At 43.1% G+C, this 25511-nt stretch overlaps 1 protein-coding gene across 9 annotated transcripts in view; it reads left to right on the top strand.

The window, feature by feature from the left end:
* Magi1 (membrane associated guanylate kinase, WW and PDZ domain containing 1) overlaps window positions 1-25272 on the top strand; it is a 623549-nt gene extending 598277 nt beyond the window's left edge. For 4 of the 9 annotated variants that reach the window (XM_051154941.1, XM_051154942.1, XM_051154940.1 and 1 more), the window contains 9 exons: window positions 1239-1330; window positions 2815-3007; window positions 5097-5396; window positions 8367-8567; window positions 16294-16387; window positions 16563-16623; window positions 17598-17741; window positions 19506-19644; window positions 23322-25272. In XM_051154941.1, coding sequence (XP_051010898.1) covers window positions 1239-1330; window positions 2815-3007; window positions 5097-5396; window positions 8367-8567; window positions 16294-16387; window positions 16563-16623; window positions 17598-17741; window positions 19506-19644; window positions 23322-24076 — 1979 coding nt within the window. In that variant the 3' untranslated portion in view covers window positions 24077-25272. Of the gene's footprint in view, window positions 1-1238; window positions 1331-2814; window positions 3008-5096; window positions 5397-8363; window positions 8568-16293; window positions 16388-16562; window positions 16624-17597; window positions 17742-19505; window positions 19645-21697; window positions 21787-23321 lie in introns of all 9 variants that reach the window. The other 5 variants (XM_051154944.1, XM_051154945.1, XM_051154939.1 and 2 more) reach the window with 5 other exon arrangements.
* The last annotated feature ends 239 nt before the right edge of the window (window positions 25273-25511 follow it).

Here is a 25511-nt window from a genome sequence, read left to right as displayed (position 1 = left end):
CTATTCCATCATACAAAATTGGAGAAGATGGGAATTAAATTTTCAGGCCTAGGTACTCCTACAGCCCAAAACACAATTAACAAAACAAATAAGAAAGAATGTGTAATGGTAATTTAATGTCCCCTTTAAGATTCACTGCAACTAAATTGTAATGCATTCTCCTTAACTAAAAGTTGCATCACATTATAGACTATAAAGTATCTTGTATATACATTAAAATACTCAGTAAGAATGACATAGAAGTGACCTACTACCTCAGTGAGTTGACAGTGCAGTTATGCACAATGACTTCATGCATAACAATCATTTTCTTCTGGAATTTACAGAGAGCTTCATTTTAAAGCACTAGGCCATTACTGAATGTTAAATATAAAACAGCAACTTACTGAATTGAATAATAAGCTAATACTTATAATGTTCAAATACCATGGGCAAGTTAAGGGAAAACTGCAATTTAGTGATGAGATGAGGTTAATTTTTCAGAAGCTTCTGTCATCACTTGAGCCTAAGGATATGAAAGTCTAGCCACTCTAGGGCAAAAGGACCTAAATCATATTAAACTCTACATGTACAAGTCCTAGGGTGGTTTTGTTCTGTTATGGTGCCAGTGCTCAAACCCAAGGCTTGCAGAAGGATAGGCAAACAGTGTACCCACTGAGCTGTGCATCCCACAGCCATTGAAAGTAAATTTATTCCTCTCTCAAAATTGATCTCATATCAAATTACTTTTGTCATGGTGTTGATTATGTTAGGGAAGAAGAAAATAATTAAAAATAAATTAGAAATCTCTTTTATCCCAAACCATAATACTTATCCTCTCAATAAAATAACAAGTCACTTCAAGGAACTTTCAAATCCACAGAGCCAACTTCTCCCGGGAGACGCACTGCACACGCCTGTCCTGTGGCCCCTTGCTCTGTGCTGCGGCACATACTTGGTTCCTGATGCAGCAGTGCTGAGGGGAGAGACCCTCGCTGACTTCCGGCTTAGTTGTCGGTGATGGTGTGAGCTAAGTTAGGAATTGTTCAGGAGAACTTCGGAGCGGACTGACCCTGCTACTTACTTGTACCCATTGTTGTCGCCTGTGTCGCCCACCCACGACCTTCCATGTAGCTGCCTGTGCTGGGAAGCTTTTATCTGTGCATACGTCCTTCGTCCTGTATGTAACTGTGCCCGTCTTAGACACACGATCCCCTTTATTAGTGAAATGATCTCTCTGCCTTCTTCCTTCTCCGCAGTTCCAGATTACCAGGAACAGGACATCTTCCTCTGGAGAAAAGAGACCGGATTTGGCTTTAGGATTCTGGGTGGAAATGAGCCAGGGGAACCCGTGAGTCTTCTATCTGTTTCTCTCCTCCACTGCTGTTTGCTAAGACTTCAAAGCAAAGTATTGGCAGTGACATGTCACCAAGATAGGGGCGCGGCTGGCTGTGGCCCTGGCTCTTTCATCTTGGGTAGTATGGAGCTCACGCTGGCTTTTTGTGGAGCTGGATTTGTTGTTGTTGTTGTTTGTCTTGAAAAGGAAAAGAAGTAATGTTTGCTAAAACTTTCTGTGTGTGGTGGGGGGTTACAACAGTTGGACGGACACACACACACACACACACACACACACACACACACACACACACACACACACACACACACACACACGCAGAAGGCACCATGGGCAGCACCTGACCAAACCATGGCCTCACTGCTGTGGGCAATTCTGTGGGGTCTGCAGTAGGTAGAGAGTGTGTGTAGTTGAGTAGAAAGTCTAGGGGTCGGTAAAGCAAATGGTTAGAACACAGAGGGAGCTTCCTTCGGCAGCACTGCTGGTTCAAGAAAACAGCACCCTATCTTTAAATAACAGAAAAAGAACCCTGAACTGTGATCAAGAAACTCTGAGTTTCCTCCCTGGGCCACAGCATCTTAAAGTAAATTTAATTTGACGTCACAAAATCCCTTGGAAGAAAGACGAAAGGGAAATACTGCTGGTCCCTTTGGAATGCAGCCTGCTATTCACTGTGCAGTTACTGTGTGGTGTGCTCTGCAAAGACTTCGAACATGTGTTCTCTCCTTTATCCAGAATGTATCCCTGTTTCTCAAACCAGAAAATAAAAACCCCAGAAAGGGTAATTAACTGGCCCAGGGTCATGGAGCTAGTATAAATGGGGGGAGACTGACAAGGCCCAGCACCTTCATCTTTACGTTCATGCCTCTCATAAACTCTAAATGCCGTAACATTATTGTCTACTAGAAAGACAAAGCCACACACTGATGTTTAAGACTCACAGTCAGTGAATGGCAGAACTGCAAGACATTGAATATAAACATTCCTCTGCTTTCTAGTGCTGAAAGATGGCAGAAATGGGAATGTCAGGCCAGGCTGCTTCATTCTCCCCTCGTTTTATAGTGGTTAGTGAGGTGCCTATTGCTAAGCAGGCAGTGCTGGGCCCTTAAAGAAAAGAAGCATTGATAGAACCAGCAGGGCTTAATGAAAGTGGCGTTCTTGGGTAGTCAGGAAAGGAGGCCTTATAAGTTGGGCAATACAGGGACCATTTCCCCAGAGTGGAAGAAGAAAAAGTACATGATTGACAGACCGCAAATGTGTCTATATCAAAGAGCAGTGCAAGAAATATTCTTTCCACTTCTCAAAAACTGCTGCAGCACCTGGCACGATGCTTTATACACAGTGGGTGCTCAGTTATTGTTTGTGTCATGCATGTGGATATGAATGAATGAATTGAATTATTTCTAGAGATGTACAGCCCATCAGTCTTGGTAGTAAAACCAACAGGACAATGTTTCATCCATCATCTAATTACTCAATAGATTTATATCGGTCACATCGTACCACTGGGTGCTGCTGACACGGACGGCCGCCTGAGGTCTGGAGATGAATTAATCTGTGTGGATGGGACACCAGTAATTGGAAAATCACACCAGCTTGTGGTCCAGCTTATGCAACAAGCTGCCAAGCAAGGCCACGTCAATCTCACAGTGAGGCGTAAAGTGGTGTTCGCTGGTATGTTTTTCACTCATTTCTTCAGACTATGCTCTGTCTCTTTCGCGTCTGCCTCCTTGAGCTTCTGTTTTAGCAAATGTTTGCAAATGTGATCGAGCTCAGCCTTTCCAGATGGTTTGCTTCTCTCCAGCCTTGCAGAAGTGCTGTCATTCAAAAGTGTGTTAACATGCTGTTTGCATATCCTCCAAAAAGACGTCCGGAAGCATTCTCGTTGAGTACACAGCCCCTGCCCCATTGCCCCCTCACCAACCAGAGCTTAACCTTCCTCTTCACTGGATGATAAACCTCATCCAACGAGCCCATCAGGAATGTGAGAAAAGGTCAGCTCCAGATTCAGATAACAGAAGCTAGCTTTGGACTGCAAAGCAAGCTCACCCTGACACAGCACCTCGCTGTTGCCTCACTTGTATTCATCAAGGCTTTTCTTGTTCGTTCACAGGAAAGCTGAGGAGCGAGACAGTTCTAGGTTGTCCCTGATTCCTCTGCAGTTTTCAAAATACCCTTCCAGGCTTAACTCAAAAAGAACACGCCTCCGAATGCTCTCGGGTTTTAGTGCTCACCCCACCCACCCCCCACCCTGCCACGCCTGTGCCTCAGAGTATATGTCCGCATCTGGCTCTGCCACCTTTTCCTGGAAGCACATGGCCTTACTGCTCAGCTTGGCGTGCAGCCTCCACGCAAAGCCTGTACATCAGAGTCCAGATGAGGAATCTTAAACGCTGTGTTAGTTGAGTTACTATGCTGTGCGAGCCTGAGTTCTCGGGAGCCTTCATACTAGTGAAGCAAATGCCTACTTGATAGACGTAACGGACGCTTACAAAAAACACCAGCGTAGCTTGTTTTAAATGGTACATAATCAATTACAGAATGCAGTGATTAAATGCCAGTGGGAGAGTCTAATGGTGGCCATTGTAACGGTCCTTCTCCAGCACAAATAATGTCCTTAGAACTCATTCCTGGCCACCAAAGTTCTTGGCATGGTATTCCATGAAACCAGTGGCACACGGCTAGTTTAGTTTTGGTTTTGAGCCGAGTTGAACACTGTTGGATTTCGCTGGCTTAAAGTAGGAAGGCAATGTACTTTGACTTCATTGTTTCTGTTTTATTTTGAAATTCTTAAATGTTTGGGATATTTAGCATGTTAGTCCTATGCAAACATATTAAGTGAAATTAGGTAAGCAGATAGCAAACAGAATGGGTACTGGCAGGCACTGGTAAAGGGAATATGTGCAGAGTTGTTATTTAATCATGAGGGTTTTACTTGGGGAAGTTGACAGAATTCTAGGAGTGGAGGGTGGAGATATTTTGATAACAGCGTGAATACACCTATCCCCCCCTGAGGTAGCTGTAAAGCTATTAGGTTGTAAAAGTTGTGTTTCCCATAATTAAAAACATCTATGAAAGTAAAGGCTTTGTGGAATAAATTCAGTCACAGCCACAGCCGACCACAGTACACACTGATCTTGGTGCCCGGTTCTACCTAAGGCCCAGGATGTGCCGCCCTGTTAGCTAACAGCTGAGGCAGCGAGACCGTTGGAAGGAAGCTAATGCCTCTAGCTCTGTGGTTAGGGTAGATGTTTACAGCAGGGAGCTGGGGAAAGCAGTTAAGCATCCTTACCAAAAGGTCCTCAGAAACCCATCTGGGCGAACCTTAAAGATACAACCCCTAGCAACCTCCTGCCCAGCGAATAAGTGAACACTGAGCAAACACGTGACTTGGAGGGAATGACTGAGTGAGGGAGCCTGTGAGGCCGGGATGACAGCCTTCGCTGGTGTAGCTCAAGCCAAAGTCCGCTCACAGTTCCCTCCTACACAGGAGAAAGGTCAGAACTGGGTGATGCTGTGAACTGAATAGCATTGTGGGTACTGCCGTTGTGCTAGTTAGGAGTCCTCTGTGGGGGTAGATGTGCAGTCAGCCTTCCCGGGGCCTGACAGTTAATGTGTTTCCACAGCAAGGTTGCTTTTCATGCCTGTGTTCTCTGAGGCAAGGTGCCATCCATCGTTAGCATCTTGCAGGTGGGAAAGGTGGAAGTGGTAGCTGCGCTCTTCCAGGAACTTCAAATGGTTTAGACACACATCTCTCTTGCAGTCCCCAAAGCAGAAAACGAGGTGCCCTCGCCAGCCTCATCGCATCACAGTAGCAACCAGCCCGCCTCTCTGACTGAAGAGAAGCGCACACCGCAGGGCAGCCAGAACTCGCTCAACACTGTGAGCTCTGGCAGTGGCAGCACCAGCGGCATTGGCAGTGGTGGTGGCGGGGGCAGCGGCGTAGTGAGCGCCGCCGCCGTGCTGCAGCCTTATGATGTGGAGATTCGGCGCGGGGAGAATGAGGGTTTCGGGTTCGTCATCGTGTCCTCCGTGAGCAGGCCTGAAGCGGGCACAACCTTTGGTGAGTGCTAGAAAGGACTGAATCCAGGATGCTCCACTCTCAGGGGGCCTCAGCAGTTAAGAACGCTTGCTGCTCTTACAGAGGGTCTGGGCTTATCTCTCAACAGAAAGAAATGCCTTAAGGGTTTTTTTCCTCTTCAGATAATTAAAGTCTTCATTGGAGAAGGAGTTTATTTGATAGATTTTGTTGGGGTTCCCCCACCCCCTTTTAGCTTTCTTCTTAAATGTGTAGTCATATACAAGTTCAAGTACACACAAGATTTATGTCAAATTTGAACAGTGGCCCCTTGGTAATGTAAATGATTATACAATTATTTGCCAAAGAAAGACTTCAGAAAAGTCCTAGTAGAGGATATCATTAGTAGCAATGGCCTCAAAAAGTCATAAGGATTTTTAAAAGCAGCAGATGTTTGGGAGAATGCGTAAGAAAAGTAGAAATGTAAAAAGTGAAAAAATGACCTATGATACTCCTCCCCCGTGTCATGTTGTCCTTCCTTTATCCTTACCTGAATGCTGCTGATCTCTTAAATTAAATTTTATTGCTGCTTTAGAAACTGGCTAAACTCTTGAGTTAAGAGTCGTTTGACTTGGGGGCCAATTCAGGTCTTGGATTTCAGTCACATAACCTTCTCCAAATACTAACCCTCTCCTGGGTGCAGATAGGAACCCAGACAGTTCTAAGATCCCAGTTGAGCTCAACTGTTGCAAAGGATGTGCACCCTCCTTCCTGACTCGGTCCCTTGTCATCTCCCATGTACACTGGAAGGTGACAGGAAACAGGAAGAGTTCCACAGGCTTCAGTGGTCTAGGTCACTCATTGTCTTAAGTTTACCAGGGCCTCAATCCCTTTGACATTTAGATCCAGTAGAACCCACTGTCTCCAGTTAGTCTTGATAAATTGCTTCTTGCTAAAGGCAACACTCAGCCCAGTCTGCACATGTGTGACTGCAGTAACAACACCCATCACTAACCATGCTTTCCTGAGCTGCAAAGATCAAGTCATCCCAGCATGACCCGACATCAAGGCACCAGTTTTTATTTTGTTTTATTTTGCTTTGCTTTTAAATTACTCTTAAAGGGCTTTTCTGCTGACTTTTAAAATAACAAGAAACAGGGGGAAGAACTCCCAAGTTGGTTTTCCCCCCAAATCTACAGTGTAACCCCATAACGCACTCAGCTTTTTCATGGTTCTCATTTGCAGTCCCCAGAAAGAAAAGAGCAGGTGTGTCAGGCAACAGGCTCCATGTTGGGTGATGGGTATTGAGCGCTTTCCCTCACAATCTGTTCTCCGATTATTTTCCTTTGGTTCTTACAATCAGCAAATTAAACTGTCGCTAACATCTTGCTTGCACGAGACTGCTGAGCCATATAGATAGAGCCTTTCGTCATGCCTGTGGTCTGAGACCTTCGTGCTGCAAACTGTCCTTGGAGCTGAGCTGCACTTACTAGGCACCTTGAATCCCATACACACACATTGCCGCATTTCCCCCCTGCATTCATCAACAGCTTCCTTGCTCTTTAAAATTCTGTGAATTTGTCATTAGTGACACAGACTCAGTCAACTCCTCCATTCACATTCAAAGGAATCAAAGTGCATTTGTCAGATAGTTTTTCCCTTCAGGTCAAAATTACAATGAAAGCATCTACACAGTTGACTTTATTGTCTCCCCTACCAATTTTGTCACCATTTCCAAAAGGTGACTCAACCATGTAGCTGTTTTGATAGTTCTGAGAGAGCAAATTCTAAAATTCTGCATTAAAAAAAACAAAAACAAAAACACGGAAACTCAGTGGTGGGACACATCTTTAAACCCAGCACTAAGGAGGCAGAGGCAGACAGATCTCTTGAGTGCGAGGACAGCCTGGTCTACAGAGCTAGTTCCAGGAAAGTCGGGGCTAAACAATGAAACCTGATCTCAAAACAACACACACACACACACACACACACACACACACACACACACACACACACACACACACTGGAATTCATTATACAAATACCTGGTTATACCAGAGTACTCCTCAAAGACAGCTCTCCCTATATAGCAGCTCCAGCATATAATAAACAAACCCCCTTTGCCCTGTTTTATATTGTGTGTGCATATATATATATATATATATATATTGGTTGTAAGCCAATGAGTAAAAGGTAGGTGATTAAAGGTAGAGGCTGGAGAGCGACTTGAGGCTGGCTAGCTTTGGTTTGCTACCTTCAGCACAGATAGTTGCTAGATATTCACCATGTCCCTATAAGGGAATGTGTGAGGCAGGAGGAGGATCAGAGCTAAGGAGCCCAGCAGAGCCTCCCTGATTGAACAGAGAGGCCCCACATGATCAGTAAGTGTCAGTGCAGGTGCTTTCCCGCCTCATCTCTAATGGTTGTGCCCTTTTCTAGAGCTTTCCTCAGCACACACAGAAAGCAAAGGTGTCTGCCCACTTTGTGTTTTCAGATTGAACTTTTGATGCTAGCAGACTCGTAACCTCACCAGAAGTCCAGTGATTATTTTTATAAGTGGAGAAAGAACAAAACATTGGCAGAAGCCTTAATAACAGTTGGCAAAATGAAGTGACAGGAACACAGAATGGTTAAAACATCCATCCCAGCTCTGGGGTTTGTATTTACAGTCCCAAAATAAACCAATGGCCACCAAGTTATTTTGGGGTCTTGAGACTCAAGTTGCTAACTATCTCAAATTCTAATTGTTTTAAGGAGAGAAGCTGGGTTTTGCCATCATTTTAAAACAGAAAAGGGGTGTTCCCTTGAGCTCCAGTCTCAGGGCTGTGGCTTTTTAGACACCCTGCAGATTGCCAATGTTTTGAGCATCAGCATAGCGCTCCCCTTTAATAACATTTGCTTAATGCTTTAATTAATTAACACTTAACCTTCTCTTTCCCTTTTCAACCCTTTTCTCCTCCCTTCACTATATTCCCACATAATTTTTAAAAAAATTAAAACTCAATACCAAAGCAGGCAATGCATGTGTGGCTATGCCTCACAAAATAGGTCGGATTATTGAGGGGAGCCCTGCTGACCGCTGTGGCAAGCTGAAAGTAGGAGACCGGATCTTGGCAGTAAATGGATGTTCCATCACCAACAAATCCCATTCTGACATTGTCAACCTAATCAAAGAAGCGGGCAACACAGTGACCCTCCGCATCATCCCCGGGGATGGTAAAGTATACTGTGTTCTCTCTCTCTCTCTCTCTCTCTCTCTCTCTCTCTCTCTCTCTCTCTCTCCCTCCCCTCCTCTCTCTCTCTCCCCCCTCTCCCCTCCCCTCCCTCCTCCCTCTCCCTCCCTCCCTCCCTCTCTCTCTCTCTCCCTCTCTCTCTCCCCATCCTCTCATTCCTTTCTTTCTCTCACCCCCCCATTAGCGTCCATGTTTGATTTTTGAGATAGAGGCAGCTTTACCCATACCTAACTGAACATACCTATCAAATGAGCCAGAGCCATTGTTACTAAACTATCTCTCACTCTCTGACCCAATTAATCCTCTCGCCCTGTGATCCCATCTTACGCAGACGAAAAAAGAATTCCAGGAAATCTTCAGCTTTCTCCATTTATTTCTTCCCTTGCTCTTCTTGCTTTCAGAGCGATTGGAAAAATTTTCTTGAGGTTAGAAACGATCTGACAGTCTAGATGAAAAACCTGGGTTGTTTTTTTTTTAAACAATCACTGAAATGTGGCATCACAAAACCTACCTGACAACAATGTAGAGCCAATATGTTCAAAATGAGTAAACATATCAGTACTTTTGATTTAATGAACAGCTCCTAGCCACAGCCCATGTGGTTTGTCTATAATTTTTAAGTATAAATGAAAAAAGATGGGATATCTCTATTTTTGACAGATTGAGATACATTAAATCTGAAATACTGTTGTTTACATAACTGGTTGTGTTCTCTTTACACAAATGGCAGTTTTGTCCCAAGGGATATTTGGCCATGCCTGCAGTGTATGCGGTGGTCTCTAATGGGTGAAGGCTTAGGACATTCCCAAATAGCCCACAGTGCACAGGGCAGCCCCCACAGTGAAAAGTCACCTAGTATAAAGTACCAGTGTTTGTATTTGTTGATGTGCTGGTATTGATAAGCGTAGGTTGCTTGTACACTTAAACCTAAGCGTTGAACTTATCCTAAGCCAGCTTTGTGTTAGAAGGAAGACTGATCCAAAAACATTTAATTAGTCCTCCCATATTGTTTCCATACATGCTATAAAATAAGTTACATTCTAAAATGTATGTGTCCCAAGATGAAAAGCACTATGCTAAAAATCTAGAAAATAAGACATTTTATTTCAAATGAATATTTTATATGCTAATTGATAGAAAGCGATACTTGTGATTCAAAAGTTAAGTGGTAAGACTGGTGCTTGGTACTGTTCAATAAAAGTACATTTAAAATTAGTCGCAACTTAAAAATTGTGTAGTCTAGAACAGAGAACCTTTTCTCCCCTAAAAAATACTCTTTGCTAATTATAGAGAACGTGTATGTATCTCAAGTGGTTGTGTATGTTACCGTCTTTAAATGCATAGTTTATAATTTACCATCTGATGGATGCAGGGGCCATTTCACCAGTTTGCCTCTCTAGATAGTTACCGCAATTTACAAAAGTGATCACAAAATGGCAGAGCCTAGATTCCCAATGGAACAGATAACGGAAGCCAGTTAAAGAAATGAGAAATGGTTCAGAGAGCCAAATGGTAGTATATAAATAGCTTACATGCCACGGAGAGATGTTGAAAAATAAAAAAATAAATAAAAGTTTTAAAAACCAAATAACTGGTCACAGGAATTGACTTACTAGCTCTATGCTGGACAATCAAGACGTGAGAATGAGAATGTCTCAGAAAGGCAGGCAGGCAGGACTGACTCCTTAAAACAAATGCCTTGGCAAAAGTTTGAAATCAGGAAAGTCAAGTAATACTACAGCATGTATACCAGGAATCAACTTAAGTTAATATTATACAACACACCTTCTGAAAACCTGAATGCCATATATATATATATGTCCATAATAACTGGCTGTTAAGAAGCCTTTTAAAGACTAATACTTAAACTTCAAACCTAGGAAGATGTTCCATGTCCTACTTTGATTAGAAGATAGGAAACAAAGTTGACACAATAATAGAAGTTGATTGGCTAGTTGGTTGGTTGGTTGATTTTCCAGGCAGATTGGAATCTCTTAAGGACATGATTTTACCCACAGTGCCTCTGAAAATCATTGCCATGGTAATAAAACTCCCTGCTGGTGACTTGAGTGGCTGTCTGGGGCTGGGCAAAGGCGGTTACAGCTGGTGGAGGAGGAATGCGTATTATTTTTTATTTTTGCAAATGGACTTTATTTATAATGAACCATATACAGCAAGAAGAGTTACAAACCAATAAGGAAAGCCATATATAAAAGTTACACTCAAAATGTTTAGCTCATTTTTGTATTTGGCAACTTTGAAGAAAATACTGTCTGTCCTGTCTAGGTGAGTCTCAAGTGTTGTACTTAAATCCTTCTCTGACACATCTTGTATTTGTTAACTTGAAAACATCTTCCTAGACCTTAAAACATTTTCCTGAATTCTAAGCAACTTAAGCCTAACTGTGAAACTATAACTGTCTAATCTTCAGCCCCATTGGAGACTTGAGAAGGAATAAAATTATTACTTAAGTAGCAAGTGCAAACAAGCAACTTCCAAAACCAGGAGATGACAGAGACGGTTTACTGACTGGCCTCACCCCATTCTCTGTATAATGCTGGAACATCATCTTCAGCTTTCTGGCCCAGTATATTTGGCAGAGATGATTGTGAAGCAGGAAATATGAAGTACTTGGTTACCCTGTCATGGCAGAGCTTGGCAGACAACTCAGCCTGTGTCCAAGTCTTTGTCCATTTCGCATAGCATATTGTCTGTAGAGAGAGCTGGGGCGTTTTTGCCCAGTGGCCAGCTTGCCGTTAACGAAGCTCTTTCCAAAAGGAGATTTTATGATGCCTGTCATCTTCCTTGAGGTAGGCTTGGGATATTACCAGGAGCTGACATGTCTGAAGTCAAAAAGGCCTTAAATTAATAAAAGTATTTTTAAATGACATATTCTGTAGGCCTCTGAAGCTTTTGAGGACCATCTGTCTATCTGTTTACATTTATACGCACGTAGTTCAGAGGCACAGTGATTCCTTGCCTCAGAACTTAGGCCTGCGCAGAAAGACCATTGATCCTTACTTTTGATTTGGGCAATGCACATCTTTGTTTTTTTTTTTAGTTAGTTTATTTCTTTTCTTTTAGTGTGGAGACATGGTCTTGCGGTGTAGCCCAGGCTACCTCAGTTTGCAATCCTCCTGCCTCAGGTGTCTTGAGTGCTGGGACTACAGGTGTGAGCCACCACTCTGGATAAATTGTTCAGCTCCTGCTGCCGGGTCCTCTGTTCCTATCATTAGATGCCTCGTTCTTTCTTGCGCCTCCATGACTCTACTTCCCCCTTTCTCAACTCTCCAGTAAACCTGTAGGCCATTCCTTGTACCTTCAGAGCTCTTGTGCGTACCAACACCCTTATCTCTCTGGCTTTTATATGTTAGTGATCTAGAAGGGCAGCAGAGTAGCAGGAGGGGGAAAGGCTCTTCCATGGCATATGCACAAAGGATAGTAAATAGACAATGACAGCAGGGAAAAGCCTAGAAGATCACTGAGCATACTAGGTCTGAGCTTGAACTGTTACAATCAAATCATACTTGTTTCGCATAGAAATGCCTGAGCAGTGTAAGTGGGAGCGAGACTTTAGTCAGGCAAAGTAGAACATGACTGAGCTTGGCTAATACAGAATCAAGTTCAAGATAATAAAAAAAATGTATGAGATTAAAAATGCAACTAATATTTCATCTCACAGTTATTCAGAGTATTTGCTTATAGATAAGACAGAGCTTAGCAATAAAGATCTGCTGTTTTCCTTGAGAGATGAATAGTAAAAAGCTACCAACAGTTTTTATGTGTACATGGGATTCAGGTTTTCCAGTGTTGTTTTCAGATACTTATTACATTTGTGTTTGCATAGTAAAGTATTTATGAAAAAAAAGATTGTATCCTTTGTTGATTTGCCTGGCTTTTTAATGTATATTTCATGAGAGAAGATAAGAATATTAACATGGGAATGAGGCCAGCATGGTAACTACTCGTCATGGAGGAAGGTTGAAACTCAGGGCAGGCACTCCAGTCAGAAGAGCAAGGGCCCTGGCTTAGCATAACCCTCCATGATGCCTTGAGAGCTAGGATTCGCTCTTCATGATGGGTGCTTGCTTTGAAAAAGTGCAGTCTTCTGTATCTTTATTCCTCAGGGTGTGCAAAGTAGATGTAAATGCTGTTTAATAAAGAGTACAGGCACTGCCTAGACTTTGTCACCAAAATGCTCAATTTGCTCATAGCCTAAGAGCCGTGACAGTCCCTTGCAGTGTGACACTCCCTCATACCATTGCAGTTAGAGGTCAGGGAAACCCTGTGCTCTTGTTCTTGCCCTTTGTTGCCTTGTTGTAAAAGACAAACCTTCCTTGGGGGCTAGAGCTATAACATATTTTTAATAATGGACTGTGTCTTTGTATCTTTAAAAATTGGACAGTGTTTTAGCAGATGTAATCTTGGCTTTATTCCAAATAAAGCCTTAAATGTTTATGAAAAACAAGTATAACTTTATTGATATTATAAAAGCATACTGGAAATCAAGCCTATTTCAACTATTTTGGTGCTCTGAAGATGGCCTATAAAATCCAGTAAGCAGTAAGCATTTATGGTCTTTAATGAAGTCACTGGTGTTCATGTAGGAAAATTAAAGCATTGCTTATTTGAAAGGCATGTACCAATTGGATGTGTGTGGGTTTTTGTTTTTTGGTTTTTGATACATATAATTACCATTACCATACGAAACAAAGTAAGTTTGAAAATGAACTGAAGCAAGCTTTGGGTTCGATTCCCTACGTCTCCACTTGCTTACTGGGAAACATGTTATGTGTCTTTCTGTGCTTCAGGTCCACATCTGTAAAGTGAGACATTCACAGAACTTGCCTGTTTTATGGACAGATAAGAGTCAAATTTAATAGTGATTATGATAGTGGATCTATAAGGTACAGTGTTTGCTTTGCACACTGTAAACTCGATAGTAAGACAAACAACGGGGTGAGAAAAATTCATCAAACTCAGAATAGCACATTAAGCGATAATGTATTTTAAATGTTTAAAGTTAAGCTTCAACACCCAAGCAATTTGCTTTGGGAAACATGGCCAGTAAAGAACTGAAGAGAAATTATTGATGGCGTTCTATTTATACGTGCACTGCATGATTATCATATGCCATCAAATCATGAAAGCAACAGAAATAGAAAATCTGCTTGACAATAGAATTTGATGTGCCCAGAAAACACTGGCGACCAACAACACACAAACATCGTAAAGGAATTCATTCAGCAGTTATAATTACTTTAATTGCAAGGAAACATTCTTCTTCTTGTCCTACTTATGATTTCACTATGGCCCAAACATTCTCGTAATTTCCCGGATAATCTTTATGCAATGAATGACAGTGAGCAATATGAAGGGTATTAAGAGACCAGTGCCCATGGTCATAAATGTGCCAGTGAGTCATACTCACAGGATGTGTTATCCCTGTGTCTTGTCTGGGCACAGTGAACTTGCTTTATGAAATACCAGTTAGACTTACCACTGTGGCTCTCTCAGGTGAGCTGCCCTGGTATGCGACTGGTGCAAATGAGCTAGAGTTCTCCCGGGCCTCTAATGGTAGTAATTAGAATTTACCAATATGCCCGTAATTATTAATAATGGTTGTGATAATAAGTGGTAACAATAAATACCCCCCATATTCTAATCATTTTGACTAATATTTATGTGTCGGGCACCATCCTCTTTTCCACCAATTTCCTTAGAGATTTCTGTTGTTCCTCTCAAGCAAGTGAGGAGCCTGAGGCAACAAAGGCTTATGTCACTTTGTTCAGGCCCTACCCAGTAAAGCTGCAGAGCCTAGGATGCAGAACAAGACGATACGACTCCGCAGTCTGACCTGGCAACCACTGCGCTGACTTGAGCACCACCTCTCCATTCAGAGGCTCAGAGCACATTGTCCCCATACCAGACAGAGAGCAGCCTACGAGATTCTCCTAGGCACACTCCTCCTTGTTCCACATATTATTTCCTATTGACCACACACTCTTCCCCTGAGACCCACGGAAACATTCGATAAGGACAGATTATAGGGAACACTGTCCTGAAACACTGTGACTAGGGCACATCTGCAAGTCTCTGAATCCAGCTAGATTTCGTGCCTTGGCTACAAGAGTACTAAACTTTGGGGGCTAGACTACAGAAACTGTAGTTTTAAAAAAATCATAATAACCTTTTTTTTTTTTTAAACAGAGAGTTTAAACAACTTCAAGAAGTTCCCATAGAAACTAAGATTTATTTTCTTTTTTTTTTTTTCTTCTTCTTCTTTTTTACTAGTAGCAAGGCCTAAAGCTGGAGTAGATGGGCACTCATTACGTACATGGCAGTGAGTCTTCAAAATGCTTTCTTTCCCTTCATCTACAAGGAGGGATAGAGTGCCTTTTACCAAATAAGAAAAATAAGGCTCATACCTACTGAGGGGGGAGGCAGTGATATGAATCTGGGTCTGCAGTCTCAAAACGCATGCTTGGAATATAACAAAAAATAAAACACGTAGGAAGCTAGATCCGACCTGAGTGCGAGCTGAGGGAATGAAGCCAGAGCACAGCCCGCCAGCAGTTAGGGTAAGCGGGATACAGTATATGCAGAAAGATAGCCCGGGCATTCTCTGTTGAGAGTGCTTACAGTATCTTCCCTCATTGTACCTGGTAGATAGATATTTGTATGCGGCAAATGCGAAGCTGCTTGTGGGAACATTGAGTTTCCAGGGTGCTGCGTGAATAAAGTGGATGCGTACAGGCCAGTGCTAAAACTTCACCACCACAGTTAGTATTTTCCGGGTTAAAGAATATACACTGTTTCAGAGTCAATGCTGAAAGGAGGACTTGCTCGTGGTTAGCTGCTACCTGGATTGATCTAAATAAAGAAATGATTAAAAATCAGTGAAGGGTTAGTGAGTAGAGAGTGATTAGCCACTGCTAACAAGTGATTAGATTTTTTTTTTTTTTTTTTTTTTAACAAGTGATTAGATTTTATATGCATGCGGGTGTGCAGAACATGGCTACACTCAGGGGTATTTTCAGATACTAAGCCCTTAAACTCCTAGAGATTAAAGAAGTTGCTTTTGAATTTGATTAGTGGAGAAGAGAGTCAATTTACATATGAATATAATTGTATTCATTACATTAAGTTGGCTTCATGATTTACATGACTTATATTTATAAACACTGGTTATTCTAATGCAGTTTTAAAATTAAGCTTTCATGAGAGATATTAAATGAGATTTGTCAAGACTCCTATCTTTGGGCTCCATTAAAAGCAATGGGGGGAAAAGGTAGATACTACTTCTGTGTGTTTAACAAGATGGCGCAGCATTTCTGATTTTAGTGTTCACATGAGGAAATCAGGCAGACTCAGCCAGATATAGCTGCTAATTGCAAGAAACGTTAGCAGAGGCGTTTATCATCACCCTATAAAACTCTTGGACTCCAGTGTGTTTTGATGGCACCTGCCAGCCTTCAGTGGCATGACAGGAGTGGTACATCTGTGTCAGCTACATTGCATTTATGAGGATACATATGGTGAGGAAGAGTCATGCAATATCCACGGTCCTCGGAAGGCTTGACTGCCCTCCTGGTTGTTTAGAAATGTCAGTCAGGGAAGTCAGTCTTGTCATCTAGACCCAGGGTATCTGCATGCCTCCCAGTTGGTAGATGTCTTCTCTAAGGCCTCCATGTCTTTATGCCCTCCAGAGTCCTCAAATGCCACCCTGCTGACTAATGCCGAGAAGATTGCCACCATCACCACCACTCATGCCCCTTCTCAGCAGGGGACCCAGGAAACAAGGTCAGATGTGGCTTGGGTTCTTTGTAGTTGCTGGGGTTTTTTTTGTTGTTGTTGTTATTGCTGTTGTTGGCATTGTTGAAGGGATAATATAACTCCTGCCTGGTGAATACATGTCTTTGACTTGTCTTGTTTTCCCCTTGGATTGCTGCTATATTTGTGTCTCTCATTTTGGCAGGAACACCACCAAACCAAAGCAGGATTCTCAGTTTGAGTTCAAAGGACCACAGGCTGCACAGGTGAAGACTGCTTTTCCTCTTTCTCTTTCCCTCTTACTCATTTCCTTCCAACGTCCTGAAGCTATTTTTATGAAAAGTATTTGAAATAACTCTTATTTGAAAATAAACAGTCTTTTTGTGAGGTGATTTAACCAGATGTGCACACTCATATTCGATTGTCTAGAAAATGACACCTTATTTTTTACTGCCTTTGAAAAAAAAATTCCTAGGTACTCTTTTATAAGGGGGAAGAAAGAAAGGCTGTCACAAGACTCAGTGATCAGAGAAGCAAGGCAGCTTCTCAGGGTTTTCAAAACCATGCTACTGACAAGAAAATGTGTGTGTGTGTGTGTGTGTGTGTGTGTGTGTGTGTGTGTGTGTGTGTGTGTATCTCATACAGATAACACCTCTAGAGTGCAAGTCCTGTCTTCAGATTGGACATGCACAAATAACAGGCAGGAATGAAAATTTGAGAAACATGGGTGATGCAAAGTTAATTTTTTTTCTTTACTTGCCTTCTTGAAGCCTTCAGTAGTTACTCATGATCTTCCCCAAACAGGATGGAAACTGGACCCTCATTTATAAAGGCTGACCCTGGGCACTGCTAGTAGCATATATCAGGCATGTAGCAGCATAGCAGCCAATGGTTGGTCTTGATGCAGTGAAGAATTGTCCTGCCTCAAATGTAAACGGCATCCTCACTGACTGAGCGTTGTCAATGCAGGCATGTGTACAGGCATGCTCATGAATGTTTACAGATTCAGGATTCCTAACGCCTCAGATGAATGAAGATGAATGGAGGTGATTAATAAAAATGACGATGATTAATAAGCAAGAATCCCTGAGGCGGGAGTTACAGATAGCGTGTCTTTTTACAAAGTCAACTGAGAGACGTGTGTGTGTGTGTGTGTGTGTGTGTGTGTGTGTGTGTGTGTGTGTGTATCTAAGTTCCCCGCTCGCCCCCCAGAATGATCGCATTTAATTTCTTCAAATAGGAGCAAGATTTTTACACTGTGGAGCTGGAGAGAGGAGCCAAGGGATTTGGCTTTAGTCTTCGAGGGGGTCGAGAGTATAATATGGATCTCTATGTTCTGCGCTTAGCAGAGGATGGTCCTGCAGAAAGATGTGGAAAGATGAGGGTAAGTAGGGAGGGGGGCCCGAGCGCTTGTAAGCACATCATCTGTGGTCACTTCTCAACACTCCACAGCTTCCGGGACAGTGACTGTATGGCTCTAGCCGTCTGTTTCTTTCTAAAGCATACTTAGTTACAGCTACTAGGTGAGGTGGCTCTGGTGGCTTGTGTGGTAATGGTTTCTGAATGCCATTCCCGTGTTCCTGTGCGTATTCTCCTACGGTACGCATATCCTATCACAAGAAACTGGGTAGGCAGGAAAGCCGAATAGCCCTGCAGACTCTGAGTAGAGAGCTCATTCATTCTCCAACTGGTCACCAGCTGCCTTCCCTTACCTCAGAGATTCCCAGTCAACCCTCAACCCCAGCCTGGGGTGGGTAGCTCCATACCATTGCCACCGAGGGTTGTTATCGGTGGGCCAAACCTTTTGAAACCATGAAACATTATCACAAAGTCTTGAGTAATTTTACAGTTTTGTGCTGGGCCCCATGTATAGCCGTCCTCAGCCATATGTGCCCTCAGGTTGGGCCAACCTAGCCTGAGAATTTGAAAAGACACATATCTAGGGCCCTTTGTTCTGTTCAGCTGTTTAATATTTGTTACTATGGATAAACGGAGAATCGTCTAATCTTCCAGGCAGATTAGATGATTGGAGAACTCAGCTGCAGGAGGCCAGAGGGCAATATGAGATAGGATCCAAGGGCATACATAGCATAGGCTCCAAAGGCAGCACTTTGCTGCTGCTTCCTTCTAGAGTGTAAGCTGTATGTGAGTCAGATTCTGGCCTGGTTTGTTCATTCTATGTTTGCATGATGCCTAGGCGGGTTTGTGATGTTTCAAGACTCATCTATGGAGGGTTTGTCCTCTGATCACTCATGTAGTTGTTGTCAGGATCCGGTGGCTGGAATCTTCTCTCACTTTCTTATCATGGAACTCCATAGGGTGATATATGGTCAGATGCTGGAACCAGATGCCTACAGAAATAAACCTAAAATGAAAAAAAAGCATATTGTGGCTCACAGTCTCAGAGATGTTAGTTTTGAGGCCTGCTTGGAAGGCAGGGCGTTGCAGTGAGGTGGAAGGACACGTGGCATCGCAAAACTCCTCATCTCACGGGAAATAAGAAACAGGCCCCGTGTCCCTGCATGCCCTTCAGGGACAGGGCCTCAGTTACCAAACTTCCTTTCATTCCACCACTGACCAATAGCATCACATCTAAGTCTTCATTCAACATGGAGCCTTTGAGGATCCCGTTTCCCACAGCAGGCACCGCGTAACATGAATCACAGTGAGTGAAGGGGAAAACAAACGAGGACAGGAAAGACAGAAGGCAGAATTATTTTCAAACTTTTTGACCTATTGTGCTTACCATATTTTTATTTATTTTATTTTTTTATGTGGAAAAAAAAAAGTCTGTAGTTCTCACCCACACGCAGAGGAACAGGTGACTGCGCACAAGTGTCCCGACGTGGAGCGATAGTCTCTGTGAAGGTCATGCTGCTGTACTCACCTCAGTACCTAATATTCTACGTGCAGCTTTTGGGCTTCTGTTAGCACGTAATGTTTTATAGAGTGTTCCTAACAGTTGCCCTTCCCTCCTTAGAGTCTAGTTGCCATGTGGGCTTAATATTCTCACTGCTCCACCCTGAACAACAGAAGAATATCTGGACCGTGCCTTGTGTGTATGAGGGGGAGAATTCTAAATCAAAAAGACTACCACAGCTCATGAAAACCTGGTGTGACCATTCCCCCTTGTCTCTTGCTTTGGCAGATTGGTGATGAAATTCTAGAGATCAATGGTGAGACCACCAAAAACATGAAACATTCTCGGGCCATAGAACTGATTAAGAATGGTGGCCGCAGAGTTCGTCTGTTTCTGAGGCGGGGAGACGGCTCGGTCCCAGAATATGGTGGGTCAAACTATGAAAGCATTCCTTCCTTCCCTGGCATGACTCCGTGAGTTTGTCTCCAGAACGGCAGCAGGAAAAGCCCTTTTTGTTTCCCTATTCACCAGTGTCTTACCAGCCTCTTTGCACCATGTGGTTATTTGCCTCGCTTGTTCTGAAATCTCTACACATTTCATCCTTTTGCTTGCTTACATGGACTGGGGCGTGGCCTAAGACAAGATCTTGATAGCCCCCTTTCTGATAATCAGAGAGAACATTCTGTCTGGTCCGACCAAGAGCGAAGGAATGTTTGTTTGAACTGTGCCAAACTGTTTCTCAGATCCAATTGTTAGCACAAATGACTATACAATCCCTTAAAGAAGCAGGTTTCCTGACTCATGTTGAGGCACAATATCTAATTGGGTTTGTTTCTTCGTTTGTTTTTCTCTGTTTTGTTTCTGTTTTGTTTTGTTGTTACTTTAAGAGGCGTGAAGTTTTGAGATATTGGGGGACCTTGCTCACTTTGTTTAGACTCTGTATATGACAGTTCTCTGTCCCTCTCAACTGGTCTTTTAACCCCAAATCGGACCACCTGAGCCCACATTATCAAACAAATGTTGATCTATTAGCCATATGTTTCTAAATGATACAGGATGAAGTAGATTCCCAGTGCTCATCATGAGGGAAACATGTTACTATACCTTTCCTATGAGGAAAGCCAGGTAATACGTAGAGTTCTTCTGTCGTATCTTTAAACATAGTTTGAGTAGACAGCAATGCTCTTTACCTAGCTTAGTGTTCTGATGGCAAAATATTGTATATTGTGATAATTATGTCCTATTTATTTGAGATTCTTGTTTAAAATTAAAAAACAAAAAATGGAAAAAAAAAAAAAAAAAAGGAAGCTATGCCCTAGATGTAGGGCTTTTTTTCCCAACCAAAGGTCTACAAAAGTTTCTATAGAAACTGTGATTGAAAGATCCCCATATACATTGGTCCCCTTTATTCGGGATTTATCTGTTATCGCCCTCTTTTTCTGAACGTCTTTCTGCACAATTCCCAGATGCATTTCGGGCACAATGAGATGCTCAATTCAGACATAGTTGAAGGAGGAGAGTGGCTCCTTCACAGGGCAGCCTTCCTGGGTGTTGGACATTGGTACGGGTGCACATTATGGGGGGGGGTGTGAGCTAAGGGGGTGGGTGGGTGTCCCATCAGAGGGAACCGTGATGACAGCATCAGGTGCCATGGCTGCACACTGTGCTTACCTTCTGACCATTAGGTGTATTAATACCACTGAAACTGTGTAACATGTCTCCCTTTTCTGTCTTCCCTGCGCTTCTGTTGGATGTGATACCTCTTTTGAGAGTCATCGTCAGTAACCTGTGTATCTTCTCCAAACCTATGTCTGTTGCACTGAGGATGAAAATCCAACACTAACAAATGTTCTTTGGGCTTAAAATAAAGGTCATTGAAATACATGGTTTTCCACAAAGGGTTGAACATGCCCAGGTTGTGCTACTGTAATGTTTCCATGTGTCATTTGGACTAAATCTCTCTAATTCTATTGATTAGAGTTACAAATGGGTTATAATATGTTAAGTTCCAATATTTTTCTGACTTGACTGGAACCTGCTTCTCTGTGAGGCTATTTTTGTAATGAGTTTTTTGTACTTAATTTAACTGCCGCGGTATTGAGGGGTGGGTAGCTGGAGGGGACTTTGTTCTTCTGTTGTTTATTGTTAATGCTCTCCTATGCCAGCCTGTCATTGTTCCAGTTGTTTGAAGAAAAAAAAAAAAAAACACAAAACAAAAAAACAAAAGGATGCATCATCATCTGGGTTTTCAAGTCATCTTATGGCTGTCTAAAAAAAAAGTCACTGTTCCAATTGCGGTCTCTGCAGCCTTAAGTGTTGCCTTAGACTGTCTGACTGGACAAATAAACTCTCTTTGCCCTATGTTAACAAATGAGATTTTTCTTTCTTTCTTGTTATAGGGAATCTAAATGTTGAACTTTTTCTCTTTCTCTCTTTCTCCTCCTCTCTGACTGTTCTTGGTGCTGGGCCCTCTCCTACAGCGATGATACCTCCTAATATCGCTGCATGTATGAGAAATGAAAAGCTCGGGGAGGCTTGCTTCTACCTAATGGGCCATAATCAAACTACGGTTTGTAGTTCAATCAATACTAGGTGTTTCTGTGCTGTGGCCTAATTTCCTCATTGCTTCTGCTTAGCTCTATTTTGATATGTTTGGCAATTCATTCTGAGCACCCTGCGTTCTTTGAATTGTAAGTACATGGCTGACCCTGTTGAAGTGTTGCTCTCCCTTGTCGTAAAACTATGAATAAGAGTCCAGGTTAGTTTTACAATAGCTATCTAAGTGCTCCCCTCCCCCCAAGAGTGGAATGACATTGTCTTTGTCCTAGTAGGGCAACCAGCATTTAAAGAAAATAAGCCTCATCATAGGTGGAGCTCTCTGCACTTGCCCATCCCCCACCCACTCCCGCTCCCCACCCCATCCTCATCCCCCACCCCCTCACCCCATCCCCCGACACACACAAAAGAACCAAAGCTATGAGGACCCATGTTCTAAGCTATATTCCTGCCATTTGTTACTGTTGGCCTGGCTGTCTCATGAAAGATGCTTTAAAGCCCTGTATCCCATGTTGTAGGATGACATCTCAGGCACCTAAAACCTAATGGCTTTATCATTATAACAAAACATCCCGCTTTGTAAAGGCTCTCATAAATTCAAGATGCTGCCTTAAATGGTTATAGTGTTGGTTCAGATAGTTTATTGATAAATGGGACCTGCCATGGGCTCTCTAGCTTTTAGAGCCATAGATAGATGCCTGTGTGAAATAGAAGCTGTCTGATGGCTTTGCAGCTCTTTCTTCTTATATCATAAAGAAAGGTGTTTTTAATCTCAAAGATTTTACAAAGTCCCAACTAATTTCAAGTGTTCACCCTACCAACCTATCCCCCTTGCTTTTATCTGTCAGAAAGCCCTTTTAAATACAGTCCCTTGTTTTTTTAATTTATTCAAAACTGGACAATTACATGTAAAAGAAGTAGTTTAATGGACCTTCAAGTAAGTGTCATGTTTGACAGTTAAAATCGGTCCTGTGTAATGCCTAGATAATTCCCTTTGCCCAATACCCTCAAAATATAGATCCTCAATGGACTGTCCTCCTCCCGTTAGGTCTCCACCCAGATAAACCAGCAACTAGTTCTAACCCCCAGAGAGCTTTCTTTCTGCCCATTCCGGTCTGTGTCTTAGCTTAATTTTAAGTGGAACAAGTATTATTCAAGTAAGAGTTATCAGAGGGGAACAGAAGAAAGAATGGGGACAGGACTAAGAGGTGGCCAAGGAGAGCAGGTGAGGCCAGGTGAGGCAGTTCTAGCACCTCTAGACGGACTCCTGCAAGTTCTGCCTTTAAAATCTAAAACCATTTATAATTTCTCCGATGACCTATCTTCCGGGGATAAAGACTAGTCAGCGAGATGTTGAGAGCCACAGCGCTAGTTTTTAATCTTAACTAGTTGCAGTAATACTTAACCAAAATTCAGTTGGCTTTGATTCTGACTGCTTTAACAGTTGTTTGTTTGTTGTGACTAATGAGTCAAGTGTGGGAGGGAACTGGGCCAAGAGCAGCAAGTCTTTCTTGTTAAAACTGTTGCCCTTATTTCTCTTCCCGACAGACCCCAGCTGCGACAGGAACGGCCCCTCCACCGGTGCACAAGGTGTTCCGGAAGTGAGGCCCGGGCCGCAGGACCGCAGACCGCATCCAGCCTTGGAGTCCAGTTACCCACCCGATCTTCACAAATTATCACAACATGGGGAAAAACGGGCACATGCGAAGGATCCAAAAGGCAGCAGGGAGCACAGCAAACAACCCAATGAACACCACACCTGGAATGGAACTTCTAGAAAACCCGACAGTGGGGCAAGCAGACCCAAAGACCGGCCACCTGACGCATGGAGAGAGGCGCAGCCAGAGCGGACAGCCACCAATGGCCCCAAGAGGAGGTCTCCGGAGAAGCGCAGGGAAGGCACCCGCAGCGCCGACAACACCTTGGAAAGGAGGGAGAAGCATGAGAAGAGGAGGGAAATGTCTCCTGAGAAAAAGCGAGAGCGGTCACCCACCCGGAGAAGAGACAGCTCCCCAAGCCGCCGCCGGAGGTCCCTGGAAAGACTTCTGGATCAGAGACGGTCCCCAGAGCGCAGAAGAGGGGCCTCGCCCGAGAGGAGAGCCAAGTCCACCGACAGGAGGAGAGCCAGATCTCCTGAGCGCAGGCGAGAACGGTCACTGGACAAAAGGAACCGGGACGACAAGGTTGGCCACCGAGAAAGGGAGGAGGCTGGTATGAAGCCGGAAGCAGGGAGAAGTCCCAGAAATCCACAAGAGCAAAGAAGGCGGCCTTACAAAGAATGTAGCACCGACCTCAGCATCTGAGACTCTTGAGTAGCATTGCAACCTTTACCGTGTCAAAGGTTCTAAGAGGAAGGTCACAAACATGAAATATTTTAGTTTCTTACCTGAGAAAGCATCTGACACCTGATAGTCCTATGAATAGTAATGGACATTTTATGCATCTGAAATCTTATAAGAAAAAAAATATATATATGAAAAGTCTTGTGCCTGATGTATAATATTAAAGAAAGTATTTTTAAATGCATACTTTTTTTGAAAATTATTTGCCAAAACAATAGCCCAAAGGGATATGCATTTTGTTCCTTCACAAGCTATAGAATTGTTCTGTCTTTGGGGCAAGCTCTTTCTCTCTTAAATGAATGGGACTGTTGGTCATGTCCTATAAGTAAACGCAATTCAATTTAGCTCAGTAAAAACTGTTAAGAAGTGATGTAGTGCTGTACTCTAAAGCCCTGTTTTTCTGAAAAGCAGACCGCAAAAAAAGCCAACTCCTGCTTGTTCAAACTGAGCATCTTTCAGGATGGATTAGGGCAGACCAGTGAGCCTCAAACTCAGCAAACTGTTGACAAGAATACTACTGCAAATGAAGGATATTTATGACTACGGTGCACAGCGCTAAGAAACTTTATGATCTTCAGTTATAGTTGGTTGAAAGAATGGTCTGTGCTCTCCCTGGCCCAGGACGGTGCAGAAATAGCAAGGTTGGCTGCCACCAACCAAATACAGCCTTAGCTCAGATGGTCAGGTTCAACAGGCCCCACCACAGAACACATCTCACTCACAGCAGTGCCCATGGCAACCTGTCAGCCTCTAGGGACAGAGGAGCTCCTTCTGGGTTGACTGGTCCAGTATGAAGCTGAGTAGATGGAATGTAGGACCTTGTGCCTCTGGAATGAGGGAACCATTTAAATATCTCCAACAAGGATGCCCTCCCCACTATTTAGCATAAGCCTGTGGTAGAGGAAACTTCATGGTATTTAAAAGGCATTGGGGCTGCATGCTCCCAGAATAGCTGTTTATGCACTCTGAAACCAGAAACCAAGTCTTACGGATCGGTTGAAGGGGAAGGAAGAAAATGCTGACACCGGTGGTTCTTGGTCTGCCCTCATGACCTTGTTCTTTATGTTTGGAGACAGCGAAATAAAATGTAATGGTTTTTTCTTTCTAAAACAGACCCATTTTCTGAACCCTCAGGAGGTGTGGTTGGGTCAGCTGTAGCCCCCCCCCCCCCAAGATGTGTTTAAATGGATTAACTGCCTAGCTGAGCCAAAGTGTTTGCTTGTACCTGTCGGACCCTCTGCTGACAGTGCATTTGTTTCTCTGTAGTACTGTTTTGCATTTTCCATTCAGACACAAAACTTTGCAAGTCAATCACTGTTGTTCCTGAGGTACTGTATTAGGGGAGGGGAGAAAAAAAAATACAAAAAAAAAGAAAAAAAAGAAAAGAAAAGAAAAC

This window comes from Acomys russatus, chromosome 13 (genome assembly GCF_903995435.1).
Source record: "Acomys russatus chromosome 13, mAcoRus1.1, whole genome shotgun sequence".
Taxonomy (NCBI): Eukaryota; Metazoa; Chordata; class Mammalia; order Rodentia; family Muridae; genus Acomys; species Acomys russatus.
This window is presented reverse-complemented; position numbering and strand designations above follow the sequence as displayed.